Source organism: Cupressus sempervirens, chromosome 2 (genome assembly GCF_028749045.1).
Source record: "Cupressus sempervirens isolate cs-2001-9-10 chromosome 2, ASM2874904v1, whole genome shotgun sequence".
NCBI lineage: Eukaryota > Viridiplantae > Streptophyta > Pinopsida > Cupressales > Cupressaceae > Cupressus > Cupressus sempervirens.
In genome coordinates this window covers 438,866,059-438,885,766 of record NC_143119.1, presented here as the reverse complement: position 1 = coordinate 438,885,766, position 19,708 = coordinate 438,866,059, and the positions used below count along the sequence as shown (strand labels likewise).

General features: G+C 34.6%; 1 protein-coding gene across 5 annotated transcripts in view; it reads right to left on the bottom strand.

Annotated features, from left to right (window-relative positions):
* The window catches only part of LOC149572961 (endonuclease V family protein), a 179,935-nt gene extending 160,526 nt beyond the window's left edge, over positions 1-19,409 (bottom strand). For 2 of the 5 annotated variants that reach the window (XM_089814093.1, XM_089814094.1), the window contains exons 1-2: positions 19,093-19,400; positions 18,844-18,903 (exon numbers count right to left, since the gene is read on the bottom strand). In XM_089814093.1, the coding sequence (XP_089670219.1) occupies positions 18,844-18,903; positions 19,093-19,313 (281 nt within the window). In that variant the 5' untranslated portion in view covers positions 19,314-19,400. Of the gene's footprint in view, positions 1-18,843; positions 18,904-19,092 lie in introns of all 5 variants that reach the window. The other 3 variants (XM_089814091.1, XM_089814090.1, XM_089814092.1) reach the window with 3 other exon arrangements.
* Between the last annotated feature and the right edge of the window lie 299 nt (positions 19,410-19,708).

Here is a 19,708-nt window from a genome sequence, read left to right as displayed (position 1 = left end):
CCAAATCCAAATCTTTGAAAGACAAGATTGTTTCAAGAATTACGATTGGATCTGAGAAAACCATATATGCTGAAGTTGCAGAGCCCTTAGTGGATAAACCAGCTGAAGAACTTAATTGTTCACACTGTAAGATCACCAGGATTGATCTTGGTAAACAAACACGGTTGGGATGTTTGCAAGATGCTCACAACGTGCTTGCTAATGTGTCTAGAAGCAATCATGAGCTTTGGAAAAAGAAAAATCAGCTTAAGGAAGAAGTCACTCGCCTAAATGAGATTATCTGACAACAGTCATCACAACCTGCAGCTACCACTTCTCATACAGCTAAAGAGAAAAAACTGATTGAAGTAGCCAAAACTTGGTTTAGAGAAGTTGTCTCAAAAGGAGTGCAAGCCATCAAAGATGTGATTACAGTTCTTGAATGCATTAGAGAAATTGAAGAAACTATACACTACTTGATTATTTTTATGAATCAAGAAGCCAACTCTCTAAAAGAACTTTTGGTAGATTAGGAGGAGATAGCCAATACTGATTTGGATGGCATGGTGGCATGTGAAGTCATTCTATCTTCAAGGATGTTTTATAGATGCGAGGGTCTCATGGGACACAAGGAAGAGACATTGGGAAAACTATTGACCAAGTTGTAGGCAACCTTGGAAGACTCTTAGACATTTGAAACAGATCTCATATGCAACTTGGAACAAGTAGGATGCATTTTTCTCACCTAACATGATAATTTGGTCTCAGCAAAAGAAATGACTTTAGAATACACAAACAGAGTCAATGTTGAACTTGATTCTACGAAATTTGGCTCCCATACGATGAATAGATTTGCAGCATATAAATCAGTGATAAGCGTCTACACGATTTGATTGCAGCAAACTACAAGATTGTAAGATCAGCATACACCGATATAGTCAGGATTGAAGCCACATCAAAATCAATAGAGATCTCAGATCTTTCTACAATGCATGATTGCATCGCCAAATACAAGGCACTTCAAAATAATCCTTAGGATTATTACCTCTACTTCCATCTTCTTCTTTCTTTATTTTCATGCATATAGTTAGAGAGGATGTATTGCATGACAGTGTGTAATTACATGAAATACGATTTGCATGTCCTTATGACATGTAATCCAATAATTTCTCATTAGTTAGACTGCGTCAAAGTTGGTTGAGTTGCTCCCACTTTTTCCTCCTTTTTCTCAACTCCTTTGCTTATAAAAAGGAGTGCCCTCTCATTGTAAAAGTCATCTTTTATTGTATGCATAAATAAAAGCTCTGGAGAAATTGTGCAAGCATAACTTTGATTGTGTAATACTATTTTGAAAGAGAAGTGAATACAGAGAAACAATTGGAGCTGAATTTTGATTGAGTGCAACTAAAATTAGTGCAAGTTGGAAGCTTTGACTATGATTTGCATTCGTTATCTTTGATTCATGTGTTTTTGCATTCTTAATAATTGAGTATAAAGAGTTAAGAAGCAATTGGAGCCGAAACTTTGACTGGAAGCGATTGTGGAGTTACATAGACTAGGAGCTTTGATTGTAGCTTGTATCTCTTTTTTAATTCACAAAAATGATTAGAATTCTTTACTTCTAGAAGTCTTTGTGCCCCAATAGTAAAGGTTATTCTTATAGCATAGATTAAGACCAGACTTAGAGTCAAACTGGTATGCTTTCAACTAGCCTTTGAGTTTGTGTTGGTTTATCAGTATCACCATTTACAACTTTAGACAGAAGTGTAGTTAAAGGTTTCATCTTACCCATTACTCACTCCACAAGTGAGTGGATTCTTTTCTAAAAGTTAGGAGAAAAGAATATTGGTAATACCCTTTCAAAATCTCTCAACTTCTTGCTTACCTTGAGTTGATCCAAGGAACGATGAGAAGGGGGAGCCTTCCCTTTAATGTAGGAGAGACTTTGTCTCAAACACTGTGGCTAGTTTACCTATTTTGTGATTGGAGTTTACCTATTTTGTGATTGGAGTTTACCCAAACTGCCAGTTGCAAAATATCCACCCAAGATATCCTCATATCTTGGATTTGGATTGGTCACATTTTCAATTGATAATTTGGCCTTGAAAAGGATTGGCAAACCTTTCACTATATTTTGAATTTAGCAATTTGGGCTTGGGGAGGGATTGGACATTCCTTCAAATCTTGGATTGGGAGATTTTAGCCTTGAGAAAGTCAAATTTTGGACTTGATCATGTATTAGAATAGAATTGCTGTCATGTTTTGGATTGGAAATTGACCCTAGAGAGAAATGGAAAGTATTTCCTTATCCTTTGGATAGGAAAATTTGGGATAGATGAGATTGGATTTTGAGATTGAAGAGGGATTGCAGGTGTGGGTTCATATCTTGGATTTGGATTTTTCATCTTGAAGCGGATTCGGAATCAATAGCTTTGGTATTGGACTCTCCTTCACATATTGGAAAGAATTTTTATTTGACACTTGCAACACCTGATTGGATTGTCATTTTTTACCCAAAGAATGATCAGATTTCAGGCCTAAAGGAATGGTGGGTATGCAATCAAATTCTGGGTTTGGATTTTTTGTCATTAATCATAGTTTGGAACGGGGTGGCATGCTTGGAAAGGAATTATAGTTATGGATTTGTTTGGATGTGGATTGGAGAGGCAGATGAAGAAGCATAGAGAGGATTCTGATGTTGTTTGGATTACCAAGGCCATATCAATGCTGTTTGGAGGGTTTTGGATTTTGCAGACTTTGGGGATGGTTTTGGATTTTGGCAGACTTAAATCTATCTTTTGGGCTGCGAAATCCCCACCATAGCCTTATCTCTGCTATTCTTTGCATTTTGTCCATTTCATTCATGTCTCGGGCTGATTTTTATGTATCGAAGGGATAGGCTAATCCCCACCTTGGTGTTATTTCTATCACTTTATTCATTTCTTGTCTCAATTTTCCTTGTCCATGGGATTACAAAATCCCCTGCAAGGGAAAGTGCCACAACTTTCTTGTTGAAATCTCCTTGTTCATTTCTTCCATTCTTTTGAGCCCCAAGGTGAGCTCTTGTATGTACAAAGGATTATGAGATCCTCACTTCTAGGGTAATGCTGAATTTATTATCCTCAGCCATATTCTCCTTTATTTCACTCAATTAATCCGCAACTTGGATTGAAATGACCATTTAAATTTGCAAAGTCATGGCAACGTAGCCATTCCATGCTTATTTTTTCAGTCTCTCCTGACCTAATCCCTGATGCAAAGTCCTGGAAACCTTGTCTAAAACCACTAAAACATTTACCTTTGTATGACAATCAAAACTGAAAACTGTGCACAAAAGAAAAACCAGCAGTAATACAATTTTTTAAACATTATGGGGCCCAACCCTAGTGAGACAAAAAACCTTTTTGATGGTGTGTCATGGAACAAGTTTGAAGAGGTCCCTTTTGACTACCAGAAACAATATTTTTCATCTGAATGTTGGGAGAGCAATTGGATTCAACTAGAATCTTCAAACCTAACTAACAGGTCCAATGGTAAACCTTCAAAATCAATAGGGTTGGAATCAAATTAAAAGTGGCCTTCAGCACCTCAATATTTGACAACCTTCCAAAGCCTAGTAGGGGCTCGAGAATTTGTTACAACAGATTTTCTCAAATAGACAAGCAGTACATGCGAGAGATTGATACTAGTAAACACAATACAGTACAAAGGTATTCTAAGACACAAACAAAACCAAATGTTTAGGCAAACGAATAAAAAACTATTTTGCAATGAATTTACCAAGAATTAATGGAATTGCAAACTATTTGTTAATATACTTATGGTCCAAGATTACAGAAGGGGTGAATCAGTAATCTACCAAATTCAAAAACTTAAACCTCTTTATCAAATATTCACCAACATATCAGATCTTAGCCATTAAACCATCCACCACAAGCATGCAATGTAAACTTGTGAAATTATCAATAAGACAACTAATAAAACATCCACACATGTAACACAAAGACACCAAGATTTTTCACGTGGAAACCCTTGGTTAGAGGGAAAAACCACAGTGGGATTTAGTACCTACAAGTAATTTGCATTAATTTAGTACCTACAAGTAATTTGCATTCTTTTGAATTGTACTCAATTAAGAGCTTAGCCATGTTCGGAGCTTACAATAATGCCCTATTAGGAGCAGACCCTGTTAGGAATCTCTCAATTAAGGAATTTGCCTCTAGCCCTATTAGGAGCTTTACCCTGTAGGAGTAACCTAGTTGGAGGATTTCTAGCTTGAATTAATGAGCCACGCAGTTAAAGGAATTAAATTTCATACCTGTTAGAATCCTACTCACCATGTTAAGAGTGACCATGTTGAGGGATTTGTACTTGAGAACTTATTAGGATTCAACAAGGTAAGTGATATGGAAATAGCACTTCTTTATTGCTTGTACAGATCCAATTTAGCTCAACATCTACCTTTGATTGCACGAATTCATATACCAGAGTGATTGTATACACCATTCACAGTCATCACAATTGCATTTACAATATATTGTCATATAAACAGACATCTCAATCTTCATGGTGGCCAATTCCTTAACCTAAATGTGATATATGAATTCAACTTAGGCCCGCCGAACATCTCAAAAAAAACCCTAATTTGTTATTTACCAAATCAGCTTGATGACCAGTTTGAATCACACATCGATTCAACATAGAACATCTGGCAATATCACTTTTTCCAATGAACATGCATGCTTCCAAGAAATTCCATCACAACAACCAATGTATAACTGATCCATCATAACCCATTGGTTCCATGTCATTGCCACATCATCAAAAAACTTTACATCATGAAAGATCTACTGGAAACTGCCCAATTAGAGACATGAAATTACACATACAACAACTAGAGACATGTCTAAGTCTCCTATCAATCGGGCACTCTAATTCAACACACAAATCAACTACACACTTTATTTATCTCTTGCTTAGTATAGAACTAAGCTCCACGGTAAATAGTTCATAACCAACCTTCAAGTTGACATCAATGACAACATAATAACCGATCCAACGATCATCAAACATATGTTGCAACAACTCTTCTCTACAATTTGAATCAGTTATGCCAACAATCTTCCCCTTTGGCATTGATGGCAACACCAAGATCATCAATATCAAAACCATGGCATCACAAACAATTGATGGCAACATGCTTCTCCATCCTCTCATATGTACTTCTCCTACAACATGCTTTTGATTTTTTTTTTCTTTCCCAACTATGATCTTGTTCTCTTATCGCCGTTAGGACTTCTCTTTTTAGACACTTCTTCCCTGGTCATGTGATCTTTCATATACTTCTACCCTTTTGACAACAATGTCAAAGGTGTCAGTCAAAACATGAGTAACCCCTTCATGATTTTCTAACTTTTTGACCAACTACTTCCCCTAAGCAGTCCCCATTACATCAACCCATTGTAAAATATGCAATGAATCCTCTGGATTGATGCAGCAATAACACCTTGCTACTACTCAGGTAGGGGAATAACCCCTAGCCTACCTCTTAGATACTCAAAAGCATCCTTAGATAATGACTTTGTGAAGATATTTGCAACTTGCTCCTTTGATGTCACAAAGTCCATCTTCATTTCTTTCCCCTACACCTTTTCCCTTAGAAAATGATACTTTGTTACAATGTGCTTGGTCTTCGGGGGTTGAATTGGATTCTGCGATATGTTTATTGCACTGGGGTTATCACAATAAATAGTCATTAGTTTTGTGATCTTCTTATTGATCCCTTCTAAGACTTCCTTTATCCAAATTGCTTGTGAACAATTACTTGAGGCTGCAACATACTCTACTTCTACTATAGATTGTCAGATACAATTCTACTTTTTACTGATCCATGACACAAGTTTACCACCTAAGAAAAATGCTCCACCACTTGTGTTCTTCCCTCATCAATGTTTCATGCCCAATCTGCATCAGTATACACTTTCAGAGTAAAATCATCATTATGAGGATACCAAAGGCCATAATCAATTGTCCTTTTTAAATATCTAAATATCCTCTTTGCTACTACCATATGTACTTCCTTTGGATTTGACTTGAATCTTGCAACTATCCCAACTGCAAGTGCTATATCAAGTCTACTATGAACAATGTAATGTAATTTGTCAATCATAGACCTATAAAGAATTTCATTAACTGAACTTGAAGTGTCATCCTTGGACAACTTACACCTAATAACCATTGGGGTTCCAACTGGTTTGGAATCTTCTATAACAAAGGTCTCCAATACTTCCTTCACATACTCAGGTTGACAAATGAAAACACCATCTTTGAGTTGCATCACCTGTAGTCCAATGAAAACTTTTATCTCACCTATCAATGGACATTTCAAATTCTTTCTTCATTTCTTCTACAAACTTCATGCTCATGTCATTGTCGCCATCAAAAGATGATGTCATCAATGAAGACTTCAGCAATCAACTATTTATCACCTTCCACATTCAAGTACACATTAGTATGTTCATTAGTTCTCTTGAAGCCAACATTGATTGAGTATGAATGTAACCTTTCAATGCTCTAAATTGTTTCTTCCACCCATACAATGCTTTCTGCAACTTGCATACCATATCCTAATCTTTTGACAATGCAAACCCTTTTGGTTGATCAATATAAACTTCTTCCTCTAATACACCGTTTAGGAAAGAAGACTTCACATCCATCTAGAAGAGTTTAAATTTCTTGTAGGTTACACTGGCTAGTAACATTCTAACACCTTCAAGTCTAGCTACTAGTGCAAAGGTTTCCACATAATCAAGTACTTCTTGTTCATGCCCTTTGAAAACTAATCTTGCGTTGTTCTTGATTATTGCACCATCTACATTTAGCTTGTTTCTGAACACCAACTTTGTGCCTATTACACTCCTGTCTATGGGTCTTGTAATTAATGTCCAAGTATCATTCTTGCCAATTTGATCAAGCACTTCTTCCATAGCTTTAACCCAATCATCATTTCTCAATGGTTCACTTGTTGTTCTTGGTTCAAATTCTTAGATCAAACAAGTACTTTCTCTAACTTTTCTTCTAGTTTGTACTCCTACATCCTTGTCACCAATCATTTCTTCTATGGAGTGATTCAATTTCTTTTATCTTACATACCTTAGTATTACTGGTTCAGTGCTTTAAGCTTAATCTTTTTCTACCGGTTGAATTGTTTTTTCTTCTACATTGTTTTGTTCAACATTCCTTTGCTCCTTCGATTGTAGATAAACAATTTCCTAGTCAAACTTTGATTCATGCTTACTAGAATCATCTTGATCATCACATCTAACTAGAAATTTATCAACCTTTACATCCATACTCTCAATCATTGTGTTAGTCCTTCTGTTAAACCACTTAAATGCTTTGATTTTAGTAGAATATCCTAGGAAAATTCCTTCATCACTTTTAGGATCAAATATTCCAGTGAAGTCGTCTATTTTAATATAGCATCTATTACCAAAAACTTTCAAGTACTTCATATTAGGAGTGTGACCATACCATAATTCCTAAGGAGTCTTACCAGATCCTTTCTTCTCTTGTACCCAATTCGTAATGTAGACTGCAATGCTATTTGCTTCTCTCCAATACATTTTAGCAACATCACCTTGAATCAACATAGTCTTGGCAGCATCCACAATTATTCTATTTCTTCTTTCAACTATACCATTTTGTTGTGGAGTCCTTGGAGAAGACATTTGGTTTTTTATTCCATTCGAGTCATAATAATCAACAAATTCCCAAGAAATATACTCTCCATCTTTGTCAGATCTTAAACACATTAGATTCTTAACAGTTTCCTTTTCCACTAAAGCCTTAAACACTTTCAACTTATGGAATGCTTCTAATTTTTCTTTCATGAAGTTTACCCACATCACTTTAAAGAAATCACCAACAAATAACATGAAATACTTATCATCATGATAACTTCTAGTCCTCATAGGACCACACAAATCAATATGAACTAGATCCAAGACATTCTTGGATGAATGAAATTCGCTACTTAAAGTAGTACTAGTCAACTTACCCAATCAGCATTCATTGCACATTACATTGTTCGGTTTCACTAATGGAGGCAATCCTCTAACTGCATTAGTCTTGCTTGTCTTTACCAAGCTATCAAAGTTCACATGACAACATCTCCTATGCCACAACCAACTATCTTAAACTTTAGCAACCAAACGACTATTAACAATAGTACTCAAATAAAATAAGTTATCTTTGGTTTGTATTCTGGTAGCAATCAAATCTCTTGAGCTTCCTAGAATCCTTCACATACCTCCCTTGAACTCTAGATGATATCCTTTATCATTAAGTTGTCCAACACTAAGAAAGTTCTGCTTCAACCTTCACCAAGACACAGTTTATCAGCATTAATTTGACCAAACATGGAGTATTATTACCAAATTTGACTACTCCACCATCAAACTCTTCAAGCTTAATGAACTTGCTTTTATCACCGCTCATGTGATGAAAACAACCATTGTCAATAACCGAATCATTTTTTTGATCTATATGTGAAACAAAACCCTTCTCACTTTCACATTTTTGTGGTTTCTTCCTTGACAGCAACAAACACCATTTCTTCTTCATCAATACCTTCTAACTTATTGTTTGTCATTCCTACATCAACTGCAACATAGCATTGCTTCTTTCCTTTTCTTTTAAATTTTTTTACTATATCCTTCTCATCAGTATTAGGACATCTAGCAGCAATATAACCAATATTTTTGCATGAAAAACATTTCAAAGGATTTACCTTTGTACTTATCAATACCTCTAGGCAACTTCCTTGCAAGTAGGGCTTCCTACTCATGTTGTCTTCTTTCCTCGACAAGAAATGTATCAATCTCTCTAACTTCCTTGCCTATGCTTCATGGTACCAATGATAAGGAAGCCTTAACAGATGCTTCAGCCTTGGGAGTACTATTGTCAAAATTGTTCATCTCAAATGCACTAAGCTCTCCAATCAATCCATCAGTGGAAATTTTTTCAAATGTTCTTGTCTCATGAATAGCATAAACTGCAATGGCATATTTCCCTTTGAAACTTTCATCCTTAACTCTTTGAATATGAACATCTCCATCATAGAAAGACTTAAGCTTTTCCCAAACTTTATGAGCAGTACCAGGGCCACGAATATCGAAAAATTTAGCATCAGATAGAGAACTTACAATAGCATCCAAGGCTAATATGCTTTATATATCCACCTTCAATTGATCTGCACTAAGTGTCCCATTAGGTCTAGTATATTGGCACTCAATATGTGTCTAATATCGTCCTCTCATTCCTCTAATGTAGATCTCCATCCTGTCACACTATATGTAGAAGTATTCCTTTGAAAGCTTTGGACCTTCCTTCTTCATCATCTTAATCTTTACCTCAAGTTGTTAGGCTTTCCACCAAGACTTATGTACTCTGATACCAATTGTTAATATACACAAGGTCCAAGATTACTGAGACAAGGGGTGAATCAGCAATCTACCCAATTCAAAAACTTAAAACTCTTGATCAAATGATCACCAACATATCAGATCTTAGTCGCTAAACCATCCATCACATGCATGCAATGTAAACTTGTGAAACTATCAATAAGACAACAAATAAAATATCTACACAAGCAACACAAAGACACCAAGATTTTTCACATGGGAAACCTTGGTTAAAGGGAAAAGCCACAGTGGTAATTAGTACCCACAAGTATTTTGCACTCTTCTGAAATATGCCTGGTTAAGAGTTTAGCCATATTAGGAGCTTATAATAAAGCCCTGTTAGGAGCAGACCGTGTTAGGATTCACCCGATTAAGGGATTTGCCTCAAGCCTTGTTAGGAGTAACCTCATGGAGAATTTCTAACTCATATTAATGAGCAACCTGGTTAAAGGAATTAAACTTCAGACTTGTTAGGATCCTACTCACCCTATTAAAAGTGACCTAGTTAAGGGATTTATACTTGAGAACCTATTAGGGTTCAACATGGTAAGTGATCTACAAATAACACTACTCTATTGCTTGTACAGATCCAGTTTAGCTCAACATCTTCTTCTGATTGCAAGAATTCATATACTGGTATGATCGCACACACCATTCACGATCATCATCATATCTCAATCGTTATGGCGGTCGCCGCCTTAACGTAAATGCATTACACTTGAAACTCACCTTAGGCCCACCAAAACATCTCAATAAACCCTAATATGTTATTTACCAGATCATCTTGATCACCAATTTGAATCGCACATTGATTCAACAAAGAACATTTGGCAATAACACTTTTTTCCAATGAACATGCATACTTCCAAGAAATTCCATCATAGCTACCAATTTATAACGGATCCATCATAATCCATTGGTTCCATGCCCTTGTCACATCATCATCCAACTTTACATCGTAAAAGATCTATTGGAAGTGGCCTACATGTTAACAATTCAAGATTGGACATAAATACTCAACCTATTCTTCATTTTCCTTCCTAAATTGTCTTCAATTGATCCAAAACATGCCTTCTTCTAAACCAAATCATACACAACTATAACCATGATCAAAAACTGAGTAAACATCATAAATCTTGAATTCCAACATCTGGATCATCACAAATTCGATAAACCAATCAAATCATTCACTATCTATCAAAAATTGATTAACCCGGTTGCTCTATCATACATCAATCAACTTGTGTATAGTACATGAAATTACACAGCAACTAGAGACATTTTTGAGTCTCCCATATCAATCGCACACTCTAACTCCGCACACTTTATTTGTCTCATGCTCGGTATAGAACTAAGCTCCACGATAAATAGTTCATTTTCAACCTTCAAATTGACATCAATAAAAACACAATAATTGATCCAATGATCATCAAACATATGTTGCAACAACTTTTCTCTACAATCTACATTAGTTATGCCAACACTATTAGTCGAGTATGAGACCAACCACGTAGAAATAGAGGGAAAATGAAGGATTGCAAGTACATGTGGAAACAAACAAGAACTCCAAGTCAAATTTGAATCATTTGAATCAACAAAAAGTAGGTACAGAAAACAAAGGTGACAATGGGGAAGAGCAAAAAGACAAGAAAATCTATTATGGTCCAACTAGAACAATGCTTTTGTGGTCTTCAGAAATGTATGTGGAGGAGCTTATGGACTTAAAAAAGAGGATGGAAACCATTGAGACAAGAAACAAGGAAGAAGAGAGCAAAGGATATGAAGCCTTAGAGAACACAAGCAAAATAGAATATATAACAAAAATTTGAAAGAACAAATTTCAAACATGTAGATCAAAATGGATATAGAACAGCAAGAACTTGAAACCATTAAATAGGAAACGGAATAATTGAGACTAAGGAGTAAAGGAAAATAAGTGGTGAAAGAAGTGGACACCACACAATTGAAAGAAATCCAATCAGCTTTGGCAGACTTAGAATCTAAAGAATCTCAATTAAAGTAATAGATAACGAAAGCCAAATCTTGGTCACAGGTGGTAAATAGTTCAGCAAGCAAACAAAAGGGAATTGTCAAACAATAAATCAAAATTTAAATAAGGGAAGAACAGGACAAAGGAGGCAAGGCTGCAAATATCATTATAGAAGGGTTGAAAGATTTCAAAGGAAAAGAGAGAACCATTATTCTTGAAAGGGACTTTCTCAGAGATAAACTGAAGTGGATAGGCAGCATCCAACAAGCAAACAAGATTGGTAATTGGTTGGATGGAGGAAGGGATAGACACATAAAAGTAATCTTGAGAAACATAGAGGATAAAAATATTATCCTTGGAAATAGAGAGCTACTCAAAGGAGCACAGTTCTATCTAGATGAAGTTCTAATTTTTGCTCAACAAGAAGAACAAAGGAAGGAATGGATAAAAGTAAAATCAGACGAGGGAAAGTGGGCATGGCTGAAAAATGGGAAAAACAGTTCTATCTAGATGAAGGTCCGACTTTTGCTCAACAAGAGGAGCAAAGGAAGGAATGGGTAAAAGTAAAATCGGACAAGGGAAAGTGGGCATGGCTGAAAAATGGGAAAGCTTAAATTAATAAGAATTTCTCAAATAAGAAATAGGAAATAGGTCCCCCACAAGGTCACTTGAGTGTAGTAAGTTGGAATGGCAAAGGTGATCCTTGGAGAACAGGTCTTGGGTTAGAGCCTACAGAAAAAGGAAGGATTTGATTATTCTTGTAGAGACAAATGAGCATGATGGTTACACGGCCACAAATTTGATGGTTACAAGAAATTTTCAAATTAGAACAATGAGAATGATACAAGTAAAGGACCCAGTGGAATTAGAGTGTTTATAGAAGAGAAATGGTATGGTGTTTGAAAAAAAAATCCAAATAAGCAATACATATGGCTGCAAATAAAAATGAATGAGACATTTTTTAGATTGCCTACTTTGGGACTAGAAAAAATATAAAACTTTATTTGGTTTTCTGGTCACCTTGGTTGCCCTTTGTGGCTGCAAAGTTTGAGGTGGCAGCATGACAAAGTGCAGTTGGAGACAAGTAGAGAGGATTCAGAGACACTTAATCACTAACAGTCTTAAAGTTAAGACTTTGATGTCATATGAAATTCTCTTAGCAAAAGCAGGTAATTTTCTGTTGGAGGCAGCAATGATATCTCAGCTAATAAATTATTTTAAAAAACTTGGAAACATGGATAACCAACAATGGCCTAAAATTGTAATGAAAGAGGACTTGATTCATAAGAAGAAAACATGGATGAAACAAAATATAAAGAAGTTGAGTAAGTGGAACATCAAGTTACAAGAATACCCTAATCCCAATATGGAAAAAGAAAGTTTATCATATAAAAATTCCGGACTGCCATGTGGAATAATAATATTGGTTGGAAAAAAGGCTCACTACATCGAAGTGTTCAACCCAACTTAAAAACAAGGTGATGAGACTTACCTAGGAGTAAACAAGGTGATAAGACTCACCTAGAAGTAGTGTAATGTCCCCGTTTTCTAGATTAAAATTTTTATTAATAAATAATAAAACAAATTAAAAAATGAATAAATAATAATAGGTTATAAAATAATTTATTATTAAATCATCTTTACTAGAAGAGAAGAGATTTAAAATATAGTATAATATTCTAAACATTATTGAGTGTGATAGTATAATTATAAAATAATGTTAATATTAAATATTATAACCAAATATAGTATTATATAAATCAAATAACAACATACATTTGTAACGAAATATCAATAATTATAATTATAAATAACTAAATAGATAGTAATGTAATCACAAACTACAAAAAACAATTAGGAGAACCACATGTAATACCGGAGGATATAATAAGAAATACTTATCAAAGAAAATAGTGGGAAGTTGCGATTAAAGATAAAAGTAACGAATTTAACCATTAATGATGGAAAGGTGCTTGTCTATAGATACAACTATTCAGTTGGGTATAAAACAAGATAACTTTATTTCTCATTCAGGAAGAGGGATTTCTTGGCCTGGATCACATATATACCAGCAATTCATATTGGTACAACACCTTTGGAATTCACAAGATAAATTAACCAAGCATTGTATCTAATAGATGAACTTACAATTATTAAATCAATGAGATGAGTTACTGTCAATAAAGTCATTTCATTGGAGCCACACCAAAGATCATTCATTGATACTCACAGATGCATATATTAATAGGAATCTATGTTGTAAAATGATATCTGAAAAGAATAGATAAGAAGATCACAGCGATGCAAGCAATTCTGACTTGAAGATGATGCTTAGACAATAATGGTTAACCCAATCAACACTTAAACCCTGTACAATCAGAAAATGGATGGAATCAATCAGCGAATAATAGACAGCAAACTATGCCATCGGTAGAGAAATATGGGAGATGCATGTGTAGCAAATTAGAAGTCGGAATTCTTTATCATATGGAGAAGAATATACTAAATCAAGAGACATGGAGACAAAAGTATCATCCAATAATTATTCAACTGTATGACAAAGCAACAATTTATTAAAGAACTTTTCTTGATGGAAGAATCCACGTTTACAATTATAAACGGAAAACAAGTCATGTAAATTAAAAGAATGTAAGAGAAGCATATAGGACAAAGAACATTTTAAGACAAAATGGAAGAGAGGTGCCATATTTCGGAGAAGTAAAATAACACTTAAACTTGCAGCAAATCTACCAGAAATTAATGTATACAGAGATAATGGAGCTTATCATTTAATTTGGAGTGATTGATATTGTTAATGATGCAAAAAAATTATATTTAAGGAAGTAATACTTCACATCATAGTTTGCAAACTCTCCAAGTACTCTCAGAGTTGCCGAGTACTCCCAAGTTTTTTTGTTGGGCAAGTACTCTCAAGTTTAACTCTTGCATATTTATAGATGTTAAAAAATGTAGGTAACAATGTTGATGCAGGGAAAACATTGGATTAGATGCATTTTTCACAACATTTTAGTGCCATTACACTACACATTTTCTCTATTGAAATGTCAATTACTAATTTAATACATTTTGTAATTGTATTCTACAAAAAAAATATGTTTCTTTAAGAGATTTTAAATTTTTGTACTTTCTGAGTTGCCGAGTTTTCCCCGAGTATATGCCAAGTTTTTTCCGAGTTGAAACTTTTGGGCTTCCTGAGTACTCTCCAAGTCCAAGTCTGCAAACTATGCTTCACATATCACCCACTCAATCATAACAATATATATTTCCATCCAAGAAATTAGTAAGATACATATCATACTACCTTGAGTGGAAATACAATATATATCTAAAGAAACAATATAACTTTAAGTTGCAATTGTTCGAGAATTGATTGGAGAGAATATTATATCAAGTCTAGTGATTTCTATATCGACATTCACCTATTTGATTTAGAAAATATTCTTGAGAGAAAAATTAATTGATCTATATTACATCATTCATTTTAATCTCTCTTACCGGATTGAAGTGTAAGAAATTGAGAAAGTGATGGAGAAAGTTAAGAGAATTGTCTCTCGATCCACTAGTTTAAGTAGCGACATTGCAGGTAGTGATTAAAGAGAAAGTTAGATTATTAGTGGCTCGATTGAGAATGGGTTATCATCACCTCAGTAGAGTTGATGGTAAAGGCCCAAGGAAGAGTGGAAAGAAAGGATTTGCATGTTTTATGAGACATGTGATTGAAACTAAATGGCACTTTGTCATAAAGTGCATAGCGTATGATGATAGCCGGGTTTAGTACCAAATCATGCACAACATATTCGAGGAGGATAAGGTCAACCAAACTATTAGAATATTATAATGTTTCTTTAATGATCATCCTAGTTAGTCTTTTACTTTATTAGGGAGTCTCTATTTCCGTCATTAGTTCATGATTGTTTCTTTTAGAAACATCGTCTTTGTAAATCTATACAAGGAGCTTTCATCTCTTTTGTTTAATACAACTACAACAACATCGATTTATCATAACATGGTTTTAGAGAAGGTCAATGGGATTTCATAATATTTGGCGGATTTTTTTTAAAATATTTGAGCCTCTTTTGATTTGGAATTTTTTCCAAAAATTTGATTTTAATTTTTTTAGAAATGAAAATCGTTAGAAGTATTTTGAGACTTTTGCGGTTTGTCTTCAATGATTTTTGCTGAAAATCGCAAGCCTAGTTAAGGTTTTGATCCCGTGATTTCTTGGTTGCAACAAAAGTTTCTAATTTTTTAGGGTTGCATGTACTTGCATGTTTGTTGCATATACTTGCATGCGCTTGTTTTCCATGTGAAGTCTCGTGTTTTGCTGCCCTTAAACATTTCTAATGGGTTTTAATAAGTTTTTCCCTTTAAAATTTTCCAATGGGTTTTCATAATTTTTCCCTCATAAATTTCTGATTTTCTAATTCGCAAAGTTGCATGGGATTTTTTGGTGGGTTTATAATTGTTTTCTCAAAAAATATTTGGTGGGTTTTACCATTTTTCCTATAAAGAAAACCTTTGTATTGTATGGTTTTGATTGAGCTTTCACCTCAAAAAATCTTGTTTCAAAAATTGTGATCAGTTTTTTCGATTTTTCTCCTAGAAAATCACGGCTTTTTGCAATCTATTTTGGGGCATCATGCTCATATGCAAAGTTTGGAGGGTTTGTCGATTTTTCCTCAAAATTGTGCTAGTTGTTCTCAATGTTTATCTCTGTCTCTAGGGAAGAGCAGCTTCATTATCCAAAATCAAGTTGGATGTTTTGTGATGATTTATGATCAGATGTTTTGCTGATGCTGGGAGGGTTTGTGGCAGACTCATCTCAAAGGCATAGTCAGCAGCATAGTCAATGGCAGGCTCTTGTCTCTTTTTACAAAGCATTCTAAAGAAGGGGACACCCTTCTCTATTCTTTTATGAAAAAATTTTGGCTTCTTGGTCGTTAACATTTTGTAAATCCAAAGAGCATCTCAGCAGCAGCAAAATTATTTTTTTTGAATTTGTGACCAAAAGACAGCAGTTAGAGAATGACCATTAAGTAAGGGTATTAGAATATTCTATCGTTTCTTTAATGGTCATCCTAGTTAGTCTTTAATTTATTACTTAGTTACCGGTTCGAGTTCAGTTCACAAGTTCAAAGAACCAGTTCGCTGATATGAAAAAAATTTGGAAAGGGTTTTGGGTTTGTTTGGGTTCATTTGTACAAAAACATGTAAGATTTATAAAAAATTATATATATACATATTTATGAAGCCTAGAAGCATAGAGCATCATAAAATCATATGATGTAAACTAAGTTAATCATTTAAACAACAAAAACACCATAGGCATAAACTTTAAACACATAAGTTGTAACCACAAATGATGTTAGAAGCCAAAATAACCTACTTATATTCACTTTATAGGGCAACTGGAACTCAAAAAATATAAAATTTGTTATAAAAAGTGACTTGAAAGTTGCCCGTCCGCATAAATTCACCCAAATTCGATCTGGGTAGCTAAAATTCACCCGGGTTCGAACCAGCCCAGGGAAAATCAAACCCTGATCGAACCTGGGTCGAATTGGACCAATATTTCGAACTAGTTCAAACCCAAGCAGGGTTCTTGGGACAAAACAGCGAACCCGAGAAACTAAGGTTTATTAGGTAGTTTCTATTTTTGTCTTCAATTCACAATTGTTTCTTTTAGAAACATCATCTTTGTAAATCTATATAAGGAACTTTCATATCCTCTGTTTAATACAATTACAACAACATCGATTTACCATAACACAAACTGCTAGTTTGATTGTCAAGACTCAAGATTCATAATAGAAGGTCTGACTTGGAAAAGAATTTGGAGTTAGCTTGGGCTGTGATCCCATGGTCCCTTAGACTATTTGATCTTGTGGGCTTCATTAAAATCCTTCATTCCTAAGTAACCAGTTAAAGTTCAGGTACAAAGGACCAAATTGTCGGTATGAAAATTTTTTGAGAAGGGGTTCAGGTTCATTTGGGTTCATTCAAACATGTAAAAATTATACACACACACACACACACACATTTATGAAGTCGAGAAGAATGAGTTAAGATCAGAATGTCACATAGTATCATAAATTAATTTAAACACCATAAACTTGTAATCATAGCATCATAATCATGATCATACCATCATAGCATCATATACTTCAAGTTCAACATCAAATATTCAAAACACTAAAATTAAATCATAAAATCAAGTTCAAGTATCGTTGTTTGAAGTCCAACTAATGGATTAAAAATTTATTTATATTCTTCTTCATCATCATCTTCTTCACTTCCCTTTTAAAGATTTTTCTCTTGGCAACATGTTTGAGGTAGCCTTAGGTGATCTTAGGTAGTCTTAGCTTCTTACATGGTCTTAGGTGGTAGCACTTTTCAAGTCTAGTTTGAGCAATTTTGGCTTGTTGGACAGTAATGTTTCTCTTAGGTGTGAGCAAGTGATTGAGCTAAGTCTGTCAGGAATATATAATTGAAATCAAGTAATTTGTGAGAAAATGAGCTAGAATCATTTTTTTAAAATTGTTCCAACTTCAATTTGACCTCAAAAAGTTAGAAAAGGTTGGCAAAGATAACATTGCTGAAGGCATGCTAAATCCTAAAATTTGGCTAAGTCTGAAATATTTTGAAAACCCCCAAAATCTAGAATCTGCATTTAACTCCTATGAAGCTGAAACCTATCTCAAACATTCTAACAGTATTTATACAAATATAACTTATAACTTAAAGTATAAGAAAGGAAATAAATATAACTCATACTTAAATGTTATATTGTTCTACACGAGTACAAATGACAAATGGGTTGCTTACCAGCAGTCGAACTGTAGTGGGACTAGGTAGGGTTCAAACTTCTGCTGGTCCAGAAGGCATTTCCAGAGAACTGGGTAACGTAGCTTCATTCATTCAAAACCAGAGCTAAATATATTTTTGTATCAGACCACATTTACTGACATATTTATTCGTTGTTACAATTAATGTAAGTTTATCCTAGGCATGACTGTTCCACAGTACATATTAATTCGCTGTTACAATTAATCTAAGGTTATTGTAAGCTCAAGTTTCCACGATACATAAAGTATGAAAAAGTGTTTACTGAAAAAAACTGTGTTTTTTTTTTTTTGTGAATCGAGACTTACTTTGATGGATTCCCAAGTAATCCAATACATTGATTCAGAAAGAATACAGATTTTTTTCCGCATGCTCTTTCTTTTTCAGTATAGTTTTTGGGAAAACATTGATAATAGAAAATAAGATTATAACTTGCTGGAATGCAATAAGCATCTACTAAGGAATATTTTTACTTAAATATGTTATCGGTTAACCAGATAAACAATTATAATTATACGGTGTGGAATAAGCCATGCTGAAACATACTGCACCCATTGCTCTTGCTGATTAGATTCCAATGCTTCCGTATGCAAATTCTTCTCTGCCCTGCAAACAAAGCAGTTATTAACTGACCCCAAATTGAACAACTTTGTTATATAAAATTAGAAGGCGTATTCAATAAATTGCAGGGAGCATGAAAATTAAGGTGACGCCAAGAAATTTGGACATTAAAAGTATGGTTTTTTATCTTTCCAACAGGAAAAATGAGTGCCTCTGAATTTATCCGCGTTTTACCTTTCGTCCGCCATATTGTGAAGAGTGATGTGCACTTGGGCAGGGTTAAACAGAACAAGCGGCGGCGTTTTATATCTGCACAGCTCTCGAAGCTGGCTCGGGAATTCTGCGACCACTGGATTGAATGCCTGACATCTTTCCCTCACACGTGAAGGTGGCATTTTTTTTCCCTCCTTCCTATAAAAGAAACGTGATGTGCAGAGCAATGATTTGCAAACCATCAAAAGCGTCCCATTGGCTAAATTATTTAATGAAAGGGAATGAAGGATTTAAGCTCTGTTAAAAGATTATGCAGTCTGAGGGTGCGGTCCCATGGAGGGGGCTTACAAAAAAATTCAGCTGTACTCTAGAGTTTTTTTAGGATTAATTTAAAGTGGGAGGTTGCATGAATTTTGTATTGGAACAAAAAGTTTAAGTCCCATAATTTATGGAAGTGAGTGGTCTCATGATTTTTTATTTTTTTTAACATATTCAATTTACTTAGTAAATAAATATATATGTTCAAAAAAATTAGTGATAAAAATTGAAAATTGTTATATGATTGACAAGTAGCACAAGAAAAGCCTAAGCTGGTGGAGCAATTTCTAGCCCCCCATCTTTTCCACCCGCTTAAATT